The sequence below is a fragment of the Argentina anserina genome, chromosome 2, assembly GCF_933775445.1.
Source record: "Argentina anserina chromosome 2, drPotAnse1.1, whole genome shotgun sequence".
Lineage (NCBI taxonomy): Eukaryota > Viridiplantae > Streptophyta > Magnoliopsida > Rosales > Rosaceae > Argentina > Argentina anserina.
Window position 1 is genome coordinate 20,525,139 of NC_065873.1, and position 19,318 is coordinate 20,544,456.

The following is a 19,318-nucleotide window of genomic DNA, read 5'->3' on the forward strand; positions in this document are numbered from 1 at the left end:
AGCGAGTATGTCTAGTAATTATCATGGTCGTGGCCTCGAGCGCAAAGGACTTAAAGAGTAACATGGACTCACCTCACCAGTGGTTGTCATCCCATGTGTATTCTTTTTAACCCTTTAGATTCCATCATGGACAAAGAGGTAAGCCAGTCTGCAGTCGCACTCGATGATCGATCATATATTGCCCTAAGCATTATTAATCATGTCGATCTTCTTAAGAGAGTGCGATTGGATATTAACATCTACAGCTTGCACGTAATGGCGGTAATGCATAATATAGTTTTTCTCGTAGATTAATTATTAATTAGTTGTACTTCTTGTATCTATGCTCCTCAATCTAGCTCTCTTCACGTACTCTCGTGACCTTCCGTATTTACTCCACAAGTTTGGGCAACTATTAAGTGAAACATCATTGCCCTCTTCGTATGTCATTTGACAAAGAGTACGTTAAACATGCACTAAGCACGTTCATGCACACTGGAAATGTGATCGATGAGTTACCCCTCCACGCGGCTATATAGGTTGTAAGTAGGTATGAAGGAGGGTGTAACACTGTAACTGTAAGTGAGAAATTGATCAATCAACCTATGGTAACATGCATGGGAGAGCTGTTATATATGTAGTTTATGAGGTAATACACAATATGGTGGGATTGGGACATCCATACGTCAACATATACGGATATACATATAATGGCGTAGGATTATGATCGTGGTTTAGGATATGGAAAAAAAATTGTCAATAACTTGACGATAACACATGGATCCATCCGATATCCTTGTGTATAATATACATCGTCTTATTTTTTTAGAGGCTATCTAATCCTATTAGGCAGCTAGATATTAAGAATAGCACATATATGGCATGGTGAGAGTATGCATCATCGTGAAGAGCTTGATTCTAGCTTTGTGTCGACAGAGCCATGATCTATCTCTTCCATTTAGTGAGCGCCTATCTCTGTCGATGATTATGTATTGGCATGCAAGTACGTACGTAACACAACTGCCTATGATAAATTATTATATATACCCGCTACATATCTCATGTGTCGTATTTCCTTAATGTTATTGATCTATTTTTTACTGTGATTGTTTCTGATTGGTTCTTATATGTAAATAAACTTTTGTATTTTTTTTTGTCATTTTCACCGCGTGCATATTAATTATATTATAACGTAATATAATTAGCTGGGTATATCACATGACAGTGTCACGTGTTGTGGCGGTTAGTTTAGCTTTTATTTGATAAAATTACGCATGTTCTAAATGTGCTAATTAAATTTCATGCATCATAGAGCCCATATTAGTTGGTCTCGTACGTGCATGCCAACTTGTTGGAGATATTTTCTCTGTTTTCACATACGCATTAGTTATCAAAACTGTTAATTAACTGTAATGATCGGTTGGAGATAATTTGAGATTAACTAGTATATATTTCAATCATGTCGATCTTTTACACTGGCCAACCATGTATAAGTTAATAAAACATTATGAACTACCTGTGGTGTTCAGGTACTCAATTAACATTTAGGTCCGATCCAACACCATTACCATGTGAGAGTAGTCAATACTCCGCTACCCCGAGCTTTCCCAGCTTGAGAGCCGCAGACATCTGATAGTCGAGCCTCAAGATGACTAAGACTCTCTGGTAGTTACAGTTTTACCAGTGTCATATGAGTTCCGCATGACCCCAGTGTCAATAATCTAGCAACTAATAAAAGACTTGTGAATATTGGAGCTCAAACTTGTGAGGAAACTCCACTAAGCTAGTACCTTGCCATTCTTGCTAACCCTCTGTCGCAGATTTTCCTAAGTTTTTTTTTTTTTGAAAGACCCTGATTTTCTAATTAAGTTACAACCCATAATGGAGGAGACTATTATATATGTCTTAGTCAACAAACTCGACACGTCGATCCCATAATGGAGGCTGTCTTCCTTCACTGAAATCTTTATATCCAGGGGGAAACATGTTATCAGAGCTCTCTCCGGCCGCTAGTTATATTAGCTTTTAGTACTCTTCACTCCCTGGCTAGTACTTTCTGAAACTCCATGACATGATCGACTAAATGATGATGATGAATGAAATAAAAGCAAAAGTTCGGCACTGCACAACGTACCCTCCTCTGTCCACAGCTTATTGGCTGAGTTTCTGTCCACCCTAATGGGGCAGTAGTACCTTAGTCCGGGGTGTTTCTCTCTTTTTATGATAACTTAGGGAAAATTCTATGGTGTAGCGCTGCATGCGTGCAGCGCTTCTAATCCACCTTTCATACATCTCATGGACTCCACGTGCATTTTAAGACACCCTCTATCCACTGTTTGATTCGGTATGTATGGTATGCAGCGCTGCACCATAGACGAATCCATAACTTAAGTGCGGGACTTTAATTTCCTGACTCAATCTACGGACCAACTTGTTTCTCGCGACATAGCTGGAGAAATTCGAATGCGTAGAACAGGAAATTAACTATGTAGTATATGTAACTTCCAAGGATTCTAGGTTATGATGTTAAATTTACATATTAATGCGGGATTTTATAGTGCCCTCACAAGTCACAACATGCTTGAGTTTAAAGATCTCTCGGTGGATGGTGCTCTAGGTTAGCGAATGTCTTTTCAAGATTATTCTCTTGAGGTCGAAGGAGGGAAGCCAGGGAACGACTGAGTGCCATGACTGCGGGTGCGCCTTCAAAGTGTCTAATTGTGTCGAGAGTCGAGACCCTAATATCTTGATCGAAATTATTCCATGTTTTAATCTATGGTTTTTCACAGAATGCGGTGCGATAGATCCATTTTCTTACGTTTGCTGTGCAGTAATTCATTCGTTGCATGTAGGCCAATAAGGTCATGACGTAAACTCCGGTATACCACAAAGGAGCGGATAATTCTGCTATACGCTGCTGCATGGGATGCAGCAGCACTTTCATCCACACAGAAACCTCCTACACCCACTGTGTATTTTATCAAACTCATCCTTCACCACACACAAGTGTGTGTATAGGATACCCTGCTGCACAACAGACAAACCCCAAAGGAGCTAACAAATAACAAAGAAATGAGTGGAGTTAATTCTTACGTACGTCGTACAAGGTACACCAAAACATGCATAGAGTTTGAACCAATTATATGAATTAATACCTGAATTAATACCTGCATATATAGATCTGTTTTTACGAACAATGGCGTGAGATTAAGTGATTAACCAACAAAAAGTTGCTTTCAAATTGCATGATTATTTAAACAAGTAGCATGACTCTGTCCTCCCAAGTCCCAACCCTGGACACAAAATAAACCACAAAACCCTCTGTGTTAGAGTTTGACTTGTCCCCACTTTTCTCTGATTTTTGGCTCTAGCTTTGAATACAGTTTAAACCTTTGCTGTATCGTTTGTATTGTATATATCTTTCATGCCTCCATAAACCAGAGATTTTGTATAAATATAGCTAAGCTCTGAGTTGTCGTTGTCCCTTGTGTGGATGACATGCCGTTGGCACGTACCTGAGAACTGAGATCGATATGGCACCACAAAACACAGCACCGAAAGAAATTCATGTTTACGTGCGTATTAAGGCCGGAGGTTTATGTTAGCTAGTGACGTGGCCATGAGTCGATCCCAAGTCCACTGGTCATCGATCTCATCCTTGTCATTAGTCTGGGAATCGAAGAAGAATAGGAAGAAGAAAGAAAAAAAACTGTAATTTGATCCAATCAAATTTATGAAGATGTGTGGTATTCCACTCACTCCTTCCAATACGTACGTCTTCAACTCGATTGTTCTCCACTTGTACTCCAATACTACCAATTTACATCTTTTTCGTCCACGCACATATGTGCCCCAATATACTTATACGTTCCTCGTTGGACATCCATGTCACCAACCTAATCCACTTTGCTCTTTCTTCGATCCGTGATCATCAACTTAGCTATTCCAGTGTTTCAAAGCCGCCATGCAGGTGATGCAGCTAGGTATATGTGAATATTACCATGCTTTCAACCATTTCTATTTAATTTCGAATTCATGGAAAAAGTTTGGAATGAGAGGATTGAATCTCATCCGCAACTATCATAGTGATAAAAAATTGAATGAACAATTGCATTAAGATGATCTAGATAATTATATCACACACACACATATATATATACAGTCTGCTTCCAAAGCGGAGCCCCGCTTTAAAATTAAAGTGCGGAATTCTTTATTTGATTAGTTTTCGATCACTTTTTCACATCTCCACAATTTAGAAGTTAGATATGTATGTATAGATCATCTATACAAAATTTCATTCAATTTGGTGACCGTTTGAGCTTTTACAATTGTGATTTACAAGAACGGTTCTGGTTAAATAGATTCGGTTAGTTCATAAATTTAATAGTGTTTCGATACCTTAATAACTACCAAATTGGGTGAAATTTTGTATGAATGATATATACATATATACCTAACTATTGAATAGTGGAGATGTCAAAAAGTGACAGAAAAATTAGTCAAATAAAGAACTTCACACTTTAATTTCAAAGCGGGACTTCGGTCTAGAAGGAGACTATATATATATATATATATATACACACATCATATTGATTAGCAACTTTTAAACGTATACGGCGTGCATGTATGCCATATACATGTCTACATATAGGCTGGAGATGGAGTGCTTTGCATGATCGCAATCACCGGTCTGAATCTTATATTTAAGGTGCAGGAATTTTTTTTGCTTCAACAATATTCAACTTCCCTTAAGAATCTTATATATATATATTTTTAGAGGAGAATCTTATTTATCTTAATAAAATTAGTTTGTATAATTAGCTACACGAGTACGTACGTACGTGGTTGTTAAAATGTTAACTTCGCATTAGAACGGTATTGAGCATAAATGCATGCATGTCAGCATTTCTAAACGCAGTCTTTAATAATTATCTGTAGTTTTATTGTGATTTTGTTTACCATGCCATATTGGATTTATATGATCGAAGGTGCCAAATTTGGAATAATTCTTTTGGAGAGTGGAGATGGAATATTCAAATGGGAACAGATAAATTTAAGCACCAACCATGCATTTATATGGCAGTGTAGCTTAGGTCCCCAATAATAGAGACATAATAGAGAGAAAGGTGCATTGTGGTCTTGAACCAAACCAATCAAGGCCACCAGATAGTCCCTTGGTGCTTATCGATCGTATTTGATATTTTCTTTGGTTAGTGGTGTTGTGATAAAAAAACAGTAAACAGTTGTTTGTATAGACATCGATCTTTAACGCCAGTCACCAAGATCAGCGATGTGGTATTGCCGTATTGGAATCTACAACCACGGACAGAAACAGGAGAAATGGCACCAGAGGGAGCGATGTCCTTTACCAATTATCAAAACTTCATAAGTACATAAAAAGCAAACGACTTTCAACCCTTCAACAATACATGTTATTCGACCAAAAAAAAAACAATACATGTTATGTTCGTGTTTCATTTGTGCAAATATGATCCATGAGGGCAATTGAATCATTAAAATTCTGTTATCTTCGAAGTATTTATTCCGAGGGAAAGGAACATGTCATCTCTGGTAAAGATTACCTGCTATAATCAGCTGATGCTTAGTTAATAAATCACCCTTGATCGATCGATGTAGTATATATAGTTTTGAGATGTAGAACTAACTTTCTTGTACGTATAAATCTCAAGTCGATCATCCATATCGATCCATGAGGGTTTCATGGCCGATCGAGCAACTGGTTTGTATACGTTAATGTTTAGATGTTGGGGAAAATATGATTCGGATCAGAGGATCCAATGAGGAGGAGGACCCACGATTTTGCATTTCAGATTCTGGATATCTTATACTCTCTCTGCTCTTGGGTATCATTAGATTTCTCTGTCGCCATCCAATTATTCATTTCTCACACCATGTGCCCGTCTGTGAGTGGCTGGCCGCCCCCACTAAACCCTAACCAACTACTGTGTAGAACAAAAAGCGGCGTAGGTGTTAGGAAGCGGGTCACCCACTTTTTTGCATATTCGGTTATACGTGGATTCCGAGGAATTTAGCGGCCAACTAGTCGGTTCTAAACAGTTTTCGGTGATTTGTGGTGGTCATGACGGTCAAAATCGGTGAATTTTATAAAAATAAAAATAATTAAAACGCAATAAAATAAAAAAATTCATGATTAAAAAATTAAACACGGAATATGAGAAATAAGAAATAAATATTGAGTTTGAGTCTGATACTAAAAGAGTTAGAGAATGATTTAGAGAATAAGAACTTAAGATTTAATATTGTATTTGTTTTACAATTTACCTTTGTTTTAATATTTTTGTATGGACTTTAAACTTAATATTGAACATTATTATATATTTTTAATCATATAAATAATTTAAATACATATATAAAAATAAGTAAATATTTAATAATTTAAATTCACCTTAAGTGGATACACAGTACAGATTCAAATCCGGGACTTTTCCCAGTTCATGGCTTCATGCAACGTATACAGGTCTCTTCATGTTGTGGAAGGAAGTTAGTGTTCAAAACGTGAGCCCAGAGAAAGTGGAAAATCCCGAGTCTGTGAATAGATACTTTTCTTTCTGTTCTTTCTCAAAGTAGCCATGCAATAATGTGGAGACAGGGAGATCTTAGCTAGGTCGATAGATGTAGAGCTAGTCCTACAAGTGCATGAAGAAAACAAATGAAGTCATACGATAAAAGACGATCGACTGGAGATGGAGATCTTTGTGTGTGGAATAAAATTGCTCCTTCGTGTCAGACGGAGACAGAGGGATAGAGACTTGACCATGCGAGGTGCTTCTTGGGAGTGAAGAAAATCAGTGAAAGAAGATCTTGTTTAGCTCCATCTTGACCAAGCTGATCCTAATCGATCTCCCTCAATCCCAGCCTTTCAAATCAGCTTCCCTCTTTTGATTTTACTTTTTTGGGGAATATAGAGTCGGGTCTCATGATCGTTTAACATGAGATTTCTTTGGCCGGGTTGTGATTTCATGCTAGCTTTCAATAATCTGTTCAAGTTGAAACGACCACGCTCAAAAGTGATGCGTCAAGACAGATGCGGGGTGTAGACTATAGAGCATAGACACACTACTCACTCATGAGCATAGACGTACACTTAAGGGTGTATACTAGAAGTGAATCAGAGGCAGATTTCCAGGACAAAATCAAACGTCTATGTTGCCCTTCCGTGATCAAATCTAGTAATGAGTCATAATGTCAAATAGCCACCAACAGAGCTGGAATTCCACATGACAGATATGCAAGTCCATCAAGTCGAGGGACGCCAAAATTGAGCAGACAAAACTCGCAAGAGACAATGCATCACTACAACACAGCTATGCCCAACAAATTTGCTGAGACACTTCATGCCAATGCCGACACCCGAATACCAATTTAGCACACGTGTCCGTTCAAAAGTATTGCCTCCAGCTAAAGATTAGCTTAGTGATTAGTGTTTCTCAAGTGGGATTTTCAAACCAACCAACAAGCAGACAGTTATTCCCAAACGGCGGGCTAGATCCATCAGGGATAAGAAGTCCCCCACTTCAGTTTGCCAGAGTAGTTGCTTGTGGTCTCTCCACTTGAGGAACATAAACAAGAACAGTGGAGCGGGAATAAACCTAAGTCCAAAACTAAGATAGAATATAGTGCTCATTAGTCAGATACCAATACAAATTGAACCAAGTACACAGCCTTTAATAGCCAAAACTACAATTATGAAAGAATCAGTGGGACATAATTCTAGATAAATGCCCAGCTTATGAGCATCAGACCCAACTCACTCAAACCAGTGTCAGTACAGTACTCTAATTATCTTCAAAATTAAACAATAATAATAACTTATTTAAAATATTACAATAAATTGTAGTTTGTACCAAAATTGTGCTGGTCTCCAGGAAAAAAATATCGTAGGCATTTCTATACATTTGTTCCGAAAAAACCCACTGTAACTATCAGAAGACCTTGGGGAGAAGTTATAGGAAGCTAAGTTTAAGAACTGCAGGTGACAGCAACAACAATTGGTTGAAGATCAAGTCTTGCAACTAAGCGGAAGCACTTTTCCTTGCTGCATAGTTACGGTAGACTGCAAGTCCAATAACTGCAGCAGCAGCCCCAACTGTATTTGATCGCAAATGTATATTAAAGAGCATGTACATAAAATAGTAAGATATCAACTTCGAAGTGGTGCTTAGCCTTGGTGTTGATGAGGATGAGGGTACAACATACCTGAGACAAAGGTAAGAGATCGACTGAAAAGCTGGCGGTACTTCTTGCGGTTCTTCCTAGTCTCAGTCTCAGGAATGCTCAAATGAGGGTGCAGAGCTGCATGTACAATTCTACCAAATACATTATTCAGATTGCTCTGCTTCATACTCACACGGATAGGCGCCTCTATGCCTAATTCTTGACTAACCTGAACAAAGAATGAAAAAGAAAATTATTAGCTAATACCCTCTCAAATAAATACTTAAAAGCAAAAATGCAAATTTGTGGAACATGTGATGATTAATTGATACATATAAGCAACTATCAATGATAGATTAACATTAAAATGTATATACCCCAAGAGAATCTCGCACTGCCATTGGATATGGATCCAGATCATCCTTGGCAGCAATAAGAAGACATGGTACAAGATAGTCTTCACTCTCATCTCCTTTCCTAGCAACCTCTGAAAGGAGTTCTTTTGATCTTTTCCATGAATGTTCATCTGAACTGGAAGGTGAAAGAAAGAAAATGTCATAACATGAAATCATCTAACATCAACTCTATTTAGAATCCCTCAAGCACATCTAAGTTCAACAAACAAGCCAAATAGATAATTATTAATATAAAGCAAAGGAAACCAAGAGTATACCCGTTTTCTCAGTTCTACAAATTTAGGTGTACCATGCCCAGTGGTTGACAATTAGAATTAATGACCTCACTAAACGAAAACATAACCGACATTCATCAAATAGAAGAAATGTAACTACCTGTCATAGACAAAGACAGCTACATCACAGGCCGCTAAAGAGTTCTTTTTGGACAAAAGCTTCTTAACGTCGTGTTCTGGTATCTCTCTCAATATGAGAGTCTTCTTATTTCCCTTATAATTTACAAAGACATGATTAAGATAGCAGTCAACACATAGACAGTCACGTTTGCCTTTATTTAATTCTAACATTAAAATTAAATTTTCATCCAGACTTAAGTGACTCGCTATCCTCTCTACAGAAATATTTAATATGTACATACTGATGACACTTACCCCAACTTCATCAACAGCATTCACTGCCCAACGCTCACCAGTTGTGGTAGTGTCACTCTTTGAGAAAGGCCTGCAGTTGTAAATGCGGCACAACACAATAAGACAGTAAAAATACTCACAAAAACTAACTGATCAAAAATATTTTTTTCTCTGGTATGTTTTTTTTTTTAATTTAAAAATGGCAGTTAAGGATGAAGAGATATCAATTGTTCAGTATTATATACCAATTAATTGGGAGTTAAGGGAGCTCATACCCGACTGAAAAAGTTGTGTTCCACAAAGGGGTGAGAAACATGAAAGTTTATTATTATATAACAGATACATATTTCTTTGGGAGAGCAATATTGTGTACAATAATTTGGGAGAGCAATACCTTTCTATGAATGAATTGATTATAGCAGACTTTCCTGCATTTGTAGGACCAAAAACAAAGCAATTTAAAACATTTCGTTCAGTCTTTTGCTTCTTACGATCAACTTTTCTCCTTCTAGTAAGATGGAGTGCAGAAGCAGGATCCCCACGGTATCCAACGTATATCAAATTAGCCATACTTTTCCTTGGATCTATCAGTGTCATAAGGGCCCACTGCATCACCAGTCTTCGATAGTTACGTTTTGAGGCATACAATCCAAAGATACAGTGGAATATTGGAACTGAATAAGCAACTACTACTCCACATGGAAGCAATGAAAAGATTTTATAAAAAAAATCTTTTGGAAAGTTATGATCATACACACCTCGGATAAAAATCCATTGAGCGTTAAATCACCCAATGCTGTCCTCTCTGCAGCACCTTGATATGGAGGCTCACTCCAAGGACTGAAAATTCATGTGAACATAATGCTCAGAACCATATTCCGAATAGGAGTTATCATGGACAGAATGCCTCGTGAAAAATATGGAAACTCAACATCTAGCTCAGGAGACAGGACACTCTCAAAATCAGAACTTCTGAATATATTCTACTATATCAGACAGTAAATGTTAACTGTGTAATGTTCTCAGTGAAATCTCCTGGTTATACAGACTCCTCATCTTCAAACTTCATATCAAGATGACATTTATTTTATTAAGTAAGTCATTAGGTTGGATTAGATTGGCTCCCATGTTACACATTACAGCTCATAATGCTGCACTATATGTGATTTGAACAATCAAGATATTGTCTGTCTGTGAAGATGAAAATCTTATTGTATCAACCAGAAATGCATGTAAAAGCCTCTACCACGGTATTATATGCTGGTAACCATTCATTGAGTATGAAAGACGACAGAACTACCTATGCGATCCAACACAATGTATACCACAAAAAACAAATAAATAAATTTTCAACAAATGAATTCACCTTTCTGGAGCAGTAGCAAATAGCATATCAAGCTCATTAGGTCGTATAGCTCCATCCTAGTGTTGTCACAGCACATACATTAGATCCATAAAACAAAGACAGAATATAAATTGCATGCAGAGGCATAAAAGTATGGTTGAGATCAGATATTAGAGCGCATACATTATCAGTGTCATGTAACCTGAATATCCCCCTCAGGAATTCCACAGCTTCACTTGTTAGCTCCACACTCTAATATATGACATTTAATAGTAAGTATTAGAAAGTAAAACTGGCAGCCAAAAACAAAGTTAATAGTTAATTATTAAGTACTTGCACTGGATTAATAAAGAAAAAAAAAAAGAAAAAAAAAGAGCAATACCTGATCTGGAGCCACCTTAAAAGGGAGTGTGACAATATCCTCCCTGAGTTGTAAATCATCTTCATATCCAAATTTTCTTATGACCGCCCAAGTCGTCTCAAGACGCCCTTTTTCAATGAAAAGGGCATGGAGAAAAAGGAAACCATCAAGGGTAAGACCGTTCTCGTTGACTCCTTCCGGCAATTTCTCATGTACAACCCTTTGAACTCCCACGATCTCTTCAGGTTGTAGGGGAGCATTAAAACACATAACCTGTTTTCCACAGTTACATAAATGATCAAATTTCCAAACACGGAATTAATTTTTTTTTAAAAACAACGCTCTCAACAATGGGAGAAGAATAAACCTGGAATCCATTCAGCTCTTCGTCATTGAGGGCACCATCCATGTCATGATCGCAAAGAGTAAATATCCTCCTCAAAGCACTCACACAACGGGGTTGCAGAGACTGCGTTTCTTGATCAAACAAAGGCATTGTCGGATGAAGAACCGCCTTTTGAGCATAATAGAATGCCTCCCCAATCTAAACACATTAGAAAATTATTAGCCCAATCTTCAAACTCTTGCACAGAAATCCGAATATAGCTAACCAAAAGTGACTATACCTGCAGCAAACTAGCCGCAGAACACTCGATGCAGGTCTCAATTTCCCTATGAGTCTGCATAATTGGTACCATCACCTGCTCCATGCTCATCGGCTCCTCCTCGCTCCGCAAATCCAGCTTGCAACCAACCAAAACCACAGGCACATTCACCTATAACCATTTCGAATCACATCAACTACAAATTAATATCTAACCACAATTAGCTCTCAGCTTAAGCAACAAGACTTCGATTCAGCCAATTCACAAAGCAAAACCTCCAAACGACGAAGCTCAGGGAGCCAGTGACTCGAGATACGCTCCAGCGTCATCCTATCATCGCAGGCGTACGTCAGCACGACGACATCAGCTCGCCGCAGTTCTTCGCTTCGCTTATTAGTGCTAGTATTATCCATGCTAATAAATCCACACAAAATCAGAATCAAAATTCGAACCGAGCTCCATTTACATCGAAATCTAAGGAGTTAAAACTGACCTGGATGAGGTGTCGACGACGGTGAGGGGAATCCGATCGGGAAAGAAATCGGCGGGGAGAGTAGCAGGGGGAATCACCGGAGGAAGGTCGTCACGGAAGCCATCGGTGGCCAGTGCGATGATCAAGCTCGACTTTCCGGTGCCGCGGTCGCCGGCGACGACTACCCGGACGCCGGTGCGCCGTCCGGTGTACATAGCAGGTTGTACTGACATTTTTGGTTGCCCAAAAAAAAAAGGAAAAGAAAAGATTGATCGAGAGAGAAGAGAGAGAGAGGGTTTTAGACTTTTAATCTTGCGAATCAGATTTGAACGACGAAGATTCGGCTGCCGTTTTTGACGCGGGGACTAGTCTTTGCGTCGGAAAAAAGCTGCTTTGTCACTGAGACTCCGCGCCACGTGGAAAATATGAATCCGACCCGGCCCATTGAGAGCCCAAATTTTCTACTACTAGTGGGGGGGGGGGTGGTTTTGGGGGTAATGAGGTTTAGTATGTTGGTCAGAAACCTCCGGAGCTCGATCGCCGCCGTGCGCCATTTCTCGGCGGTGGTGAAGGCGGCGAGCGGCGGAGCGAAGAAAGAAGCGGGCGAGCGGAGAGACACGTTGGGAAGGAGACTTCTGAGGTTGGTGTATGCGAGACACAGCGCCGTGGTTACTATAAGGAAATGGAAAGAGGAAGAAGGCACTGTGCGCAAGTATGAGCTTAATCGAATCGTTCGTGAGCTTCGTAAGCTCCGGCGTTATAAGCACGCGCTTGAGGTTAGTTCTTCTCACTAATTTGTATGCATTTTTTGCTCATATTAAGCTCTACTTTGAATTTGTTAGAATTTGATTAGTAGGGAGAGGTTTTAAGATTGATGGAATTAGGGGTTCAGGGTTTAAGATTTGACTAAGTTTGACTTTATTATATATGAATTAAATTAGAGGTGGAATGTCATGATATAGGCTTGATCATGTTAGTCATTTTGTTGGTGAAATGAATTGGATGTGGTTTGATGTGACATGGTTTGTGTAGATATGCGAATGGATGACATTACAAGAAGATATGAAGCTAGTGGCAGGTGATTATGCTGTTCAGTTGGATTTGATTGCAAAGGTTCGGGGTATGAATAGTGCCGAGAAGTTTTTCGAGGATCTCCCTGAGCAGATGAGAGACGGAACCACCTGTTCGGCTCTTCTGCATACATATGTGCAGAATAAGGAGTCTGAGAAAGCGGAAGCTCTGTTTGAAAAGATGAAAGAGTGTGGTTTTATGAGGAATTCCCTTCCTTATAACCACATGATGTCGTTGTATGTCTCCAATGGGAAATTAGACAAGGTTCCGGAAGTGATTGGGGAGATGAAGGTTCATACTAAACTGGATGTTGTCACTTACAATCTGTGGTTAACGGTTTGTGCTTCGCAAAATGATGTTGAGAGTGCAGAAAGAGTGTTTCTTGAACTGAAGAAGGCAAAGGTAAGTCCGGACTGGGTGACTCTTAGCACGCTAACGAACTTGTACATAAAAAGCTCGCAGGTTGAAAAAGCAGCAGCTACCTCGAAGGAGATGGAGAAAATGGTATCTCGGAAGCATCGAGTCGCATATTCATCTCTCATCAGTCTGCTTGCAAATATTGGGGACAAGGCTGGTGTTCAAAGAGTCTGGAAGAAACTAAAATCATGTTTCCCCAAAATGAATGATGCGGAGTATACGTGTATGATAGCTTCACTTATGAAACTCAAGGAGATTGAAGAAGCTGAAAAAATTTATACGGAGTGGGAGTCTGTTACTGGGACTCATGATCCTAGGGTCTCAAATATAATTCTTGCAGCTTACATCAACAAAGACCAAATGGATGTGGCTGAAACCTTCTGTAGTCGCATGGTGCAAAATAAAGTCACCCCCTGTTACAGTACTTGGGAGCTTCTTACCTGGGGCTATTTGAAACAAAAGCATACGAAAAAAATGCTAGAATATTTTAAGAAAGCAGTTGGTAGTGTGAAAAAATGGGATCCCCACCATAAATTGATTGCAGAAGTATTTAGCAGGCTCAATGAGGAAAGCAATGTTGAAGAGGCAGAGGAACTATTGGCTTTCCTTCGGAATGCTGGCCATGTGAGTACCGAGACTTATAATTCACTCCTACGATCTTATGCACAGGCTCGTAAAATGCCACTTCTGATTGAAGAACGGATGAAGAAGGACAATGTTGAATTGAATAAAGAGACTCGATCACTTCTAAAGAGGATCAGCAAACTCTGTGGGAGTGAGGATACTAGCATATGCTCTCCACCGAAAGTACCAGAAGAAAATTTCGTATAGTTGATCAGAATCAGTTTTGAAGTTCTTAGTCTTGTAGCCTTTGTTGTGGCCTTGAAGGTTAGATTGTTGGCTTGTATTGTGTTCTTATTCTTCAGTTAATTTGTTTACTTTACCATGATAAAAAAAAGTGTGGTAATTTCGGGGTCACCTAGGTGAAATGAAATCCTTTAAGATTATTTAGAACAAAGTACAATTTGCCAGTTTGCCTCAACTAAAACTTACTCCTGTTTGACCTGCCAACCCAACTAAATTGCCAGTTCTGTTGGCCTAAAGTGGATGGAATAATCATGAGCAGTTGCAACTCTTCAATCTTTTCCATTACATATTTTCCTAAACTTAGCCAGTCGATCTTCTGGGTACATATTAAGTTTTTTTATAATCTTTTTGAATTTGGGTTGGCGTTCACCTACTTCAAATCTGGTTGACTAGTTATGGACTTCAGCTTTCCAGCTTACACCAAAACACACTATTATAAGAAGTTGATACCCTAAACCATAATCTTCATGTATAAGAAAGATACAAATCACAATGATTGCCACATAGATTTACTTTCTTTCTTAACTTTCCATATGTTCTAATCAATTAAGTACATTATGTCGGAGAAGAGAGATCTCACATATAAAAAGTGACAAATAAAATATAGATTATAAATGGGTGGATAAGAACCAATTGTTCCGAGGCTTTTTGTGATTAAAACCCAACACATGTGAGGTGGCTAAGTTGGGACAATATCGGCACAGTTGGTTCATGGGCCACGCTTGTCGCTGTTTAACATGATATCAGAGCGGGTCCTTCTCCAGTCGCGCTTCCAATCTGAGCTCGAGTTGAGTGCCACTTTGTCATGGGCCCATGATGAGTGTCATTATCATGTCATCGAAGGGTTTTCTGATTAGATGATCACCAAGTGTCGTTAGTTATTGGACCTTGGGTTATTTCGTCCCAGTGTGTGAGATGTTAATCTGTCACGTGCATACCTAAAAATTAGGTTGCACGTGAGGGGGCGTGTTGGAGAGGAGAGATCTCACATCTAAGAAGTGACAAATAAAATAGAGATTATAAGTAGGTGAATAATAACGAATTGTACCGATGCCTTTTGTGATTAAAATCCAACACTTGTGAGGTGGCTAAGTTTGGACAATATCGGTACAGTTAGTGCATGGATCACGCTTGTCGCTGTTTAACACATTATCGGTATTATATTTCCGTTAATTTCAAATGAAACAACTGGGTGATCGATAGTCTAGTTGTTTTTCAACTTTCAACTATAGACTTGTCAGTGCGATTAGATTGAACTCAAATTTCCTAAACACCTATACCATAACTCGATGTCAAGAACCAAGTAGCCTAGGAGTCAGACAGTCGGTATGTATCTTCACGTACACAATCGTGCATGCATATACCATACTATACGTGGATGATTAAGATTAACTAACATAAATATATACACGATTGACCTCGCAGATGGATAGATACAGATGACTACGATTATACTGTGTACATACTTTGCACCTCTTGTGTATTAAAATATTGTCGATCAAAAGGATTAGAATTGGGAGTGTGAGTGAGTTTGATCAAATAATCTTGACCAAAAGCAACTCGAACAATTAACATCAGATCGTTAATTGAAGAATACCTGAAACAACCAAAGAGGTTTACCGACCCCAACCCAACACACGTCTACCTTATGCACATAAAATGACTCGAGCGCCCCCCGACCTTCTGTTACCAACCAGTTCCCATCTGATCTGCTTTCTTCTGATCTTATTTTTTCACTGGAATAATATGTGGCGCTCAGAAAGCGTGAACTGGTAGTTGATTTCGAATTTAAAAAATGGAGGCTGGAATTAGAAGAAGTATTTTACTCATTTCATTCACATTGTTATTGTGCAGGTTCAATGTTAAGAATCAAATATGTACTCTGAATCGCATGCGTTGAGGTCAGATTAGTCATTAGCCGCGGAAGTTTAGCGACTGGTTTTGCGCGTAATTTCAGTGGAAATTAAGGTCCTAATCACACTGAAACTCTCAGAGAGTCCGAGAGTTAGTGATCGATTCCTATATAAATTTAGTTGCGTTGCAGGTTAGAAGTTGGAGCTCCACCACCACAACAAGAATTCTAAGCCTCTCTCTCTCTCTCTCTCTCTCTCTCTCTCTCTCTCTCTCGTGAGAAAGAAGGAGGAGAGGTTGGTATCGAAGGAATGTCGCGCCTTCCCAAGCAAGTTGTTCATGAAGGTTTCGACTCAAAGGTCAACTCTTCACTCTCTGACTCTCTAGCTACCAAGTACTTGTAAGAGTGGACGTCCGCACTTTGAGGCCGGTCTTCTCAAGTCGTCTCAACACGACGTACATACAATGACGAAGGTCGACCGGCCGGTCTGCTTAGTTCCGGCGAAGTATAGAGTGCGAACGTCCAACTCGATCATGGACCCTTATCGATCACCATTGTAATAAGATTCTTGTTTGGTTTTGTATAGGCATTTTTGGGACTGACAGAGCAGCAACTCCACCACGACAACCGACTTCATTACCATGATCAACTGGTACTTCATGTTCTTCTATCTTCTTCTTAATTCCTTTTTTTAGTTTGTGGAGGGATGCTGTGATATGGAAAATTTAAAGTGGTTTAATATTGTATAGAGGGATTAGGTATTGCTTGGCTGGCCTGTAATTTGATTAGTTGCTTGATTTTAGGTATTTCTGGTACATATTTTTCACATTGTTTTGAGGGATAAATGGTAGACGTGCAGAACTCCACAGACGGTCACGATATGATTGCATATCTCGATATTCCAATCATTTAAACAAAGCAATAATTTAGTTAGGGTATAGTACGTGATTTCCATTTGTGGAGATGATTGAACAATGAGGCAGCTAGATTGAATGATATTGATAATTAGTGTCTCAGAACAAACTCGATCAAACAGAAAAGTGGAAATTGAGTAAGGTACGGTATATCACATGAAGTCAAGGATGATTTTGTGGTTCCATGCCTTATAGTAGGCATGCACATTTCTTGGTTTAGAGTATCTGTTGGGAAATTTTCATTATTGATGTGAGTGTTTTAGGGGAGTCATTAATAGCTGTTAAGTATAGGGTTTCTTATGATATTGACCATACATGGGGTTAGGTTTTTAGGTTACTTAGTAATATCCATGATAATCTATATTTTTATAACCCACTTAATCAACTAAAATGGGTGTGAAATCACAATCTAATTCTTACACCACAAACTATATTAAAATATATGTTAATAAACAAATGATAAAATATAATAATAAACAAAATTAATAGTATAAAAACTAAGGATCCAAAAATTAATTCTCATGTTTCCCCTAATATCTCTCTTAACTTCTCACTCCCACATTTTTCTCTAACACCCAACTATCACACACACAACATGTGTGTTTTTGTTTCCAGTATAAATTAAATGAAGTCTTGCTTATTAATTGCTAGTGTATAATTTCTGATTTACTAATCAAATTAATTACTCTATCAATTTATCTATGTAGAATCCAAAATTTTACAGTCCAAAATCACCGTATTCACCACATTATATGAGCAGACCGAACGGTGTCAACAACTGGGTATCTGGAGGACATGGAATGCAAGCTGTTTTCCTAGATTCTTCGTCCCGTAAGTCAAGCGGTGGCACCGGCGTTTTTCTGCCGCAAACAGCTGACACCAACTTCCACTCGAAGAAGAAACCAGGTATGTCCTGAAAACTTGATCGTGCTTCAAGTGTTTCAAGATTTAGAGGCACTATTTTTATCGAGGTACGCAGGATTAAATATCAACGATGTGATTCTATGCAGCTTGTGCTCCGGTTTTGTTGCCTGACCGTGTGATTCAAGCTCTCAACCTGAATGTTCATGCCCTTGGCCTGCACATTTCGCCTAAAGATAGCCATCGAAAACGTTTTAGATCCAGTCACAAAGACGACACTCAAGACTGTATGCCACCTCGAGATAAAACCAGTGGGAGCAAGATTATGGATGAACAATGCTACATTATTTCTGATAATCATAACGACTCCTCGCCGGAGTTATGTCTTCCGAAGGAATGGACTTATTAATTAGATGTACTAAATGACGAGTGGATCGGATATTAACTATTAAGTACGTACGTACAATCTCATTTATACATATCAAAAGAAAGAAACTCATAAGGGCAGTTCAGATGACCTAGCTGGCTAGCTCATGATTGATATGTCTGTACGTAATTTACTGAATAATAACAGCACAAGGTTATTTGCTGCGGTTTACTGTATATTTAGTTATTTACCTTAATGAACTATTGTATGATCGAAGCTATATATATGTTCTCAAATTACATAAATCGTTTTCTGAGTGAATATGAAAGTGGAAGAAGTGGGTGGAGACGTGGAGTGATGGACTGTGGGTACAATACTACAATAATACTCATTCAGTAATACCTCCAACTTCTCATATTCCTGCTCCCCTCTTTGTAAAAGCACCGTCTTCTCTTCAAGGAATGCCTCTGCGATCTAGGTGCTCCTCGATCAAGTCCTTATTACCTTATATGGTAAACCTCAGTCGCAAATTGAACGACCAGAGTTTTACCTTGTTCGCTAATAGTGTACCGACGAGGTAAGGCAAGCAGTCAAAATATTAAGCAATAGTTGTTTGGCTTGATCTTTCCCTGAAATTGTAATACTCTAGAGTAGCTAGCATAGCTTGAACTTTGAATCTGACCAGCAAGATCTAGCCTCTAGATGCATAGATCGCCTACTTGTATTCTTGATGTTTTACATCGAACACCATTTGTAACTGCGTCATTTTGCTCGATACATAAACGAAATTTAACGATCCAATAACCTTGAAAACAAACACCTACACCAATAACACCATATATATATATATATATATATATATATATATATATATATATATATATATATATATATATATATATATGGTGTTATTGGTGTAGGTGTTTGTATATATATATATATATATAGTCCATATCCAGAGTGAAG

At 38.6% G+C, this 19,318-nt stretch overlaps 3 protein-coding genes across 3 annotated transcripts; 2 read left to right on the forward strand and 1 right to left on the reverse strand.

Moving 5' to 3' along the window:
• Window positions 1–7,800: 7,800 nt before the first annotated feature.
• On the reverse strand, window positions 7,801–12,280 carry LOC126782730 (mitochondrial Rho GTPase 2-like). The gene is made up of 14 exons (XM_050508038.1): window positions 12,025–12,280; window positions 11,807–11,945; window positions 11,553–11,702; window positions 11,294–11,470; window positions 10,948–11,199; window positions 10,749–10,817; window positions 10,587–10,642; window positions 9,979–10,060; window positions 9,615–9,826; window positions 9,242–9,311; window positions 8,967–9,079; window positions 8,553–8,706; window positions 8,218–8,404; window positions 7,801–8,107 (listed from the first exon to the last, which is right to left on the reverse strand). The coding sequence occupies exons 1-14, from the start codon at window positions 12,234–12,236 to the stop codon at window positions 8,034–8,036; spliced, it is 1,947 nt and encodes a 648-aa protein (XP_050363995.1). The 5' UTR covers window positions 12,237–12,280; the 3' UTR covers window positions 7,801–8,033.
• A 220-nt stretch (window positions 12,281–12,500) lies between these two features.
• Window positions 12,501–14,482, forward strand: LOC126782731 (pentatricopeptide repeat-containing protein At4g02820, mitochondrial). Its single transcript, XM_050508039.1, has 2 exons — window positions 12,501–12,779; window positions 13,036–14,482. The coding sequence occupies exons 1-2, from the start codon at window positions 12,501–12,503 to the stop codon at window positions 14,320–14,322; spliced, it is 1,566 nt and encodes a 521-aa protein (XP_050363996.1). The 3' UTR covers window positions 14,323–14,482.
• A 1,980-nt stretch (window positions 14,483–16,462) lies between these two features.
• LOC126784803 (uncharacterized) lies at window positions 16,463–18,466 on the forward strand. Its single transcript, XM_050510312.1, has 4 exons — window positions 16,463–16,568; window positions 16,797–16,862; window positions 17,832–18,030; window positions 18,135–18,466. Exons 1-4 carry the CDS (start codon window positions 16,521–16,523, stop codon window positions 18,392–18,394), a joined length of 573 nt encoding a protein of 190 aa, XP_050366269.1. The 5' UTR covers window positions 16,463–16,520; the 3' UTR covers window positions 18,395–18,466.
• Window positions 18,467–19,318: the final 852 nt, after the last annotated feature.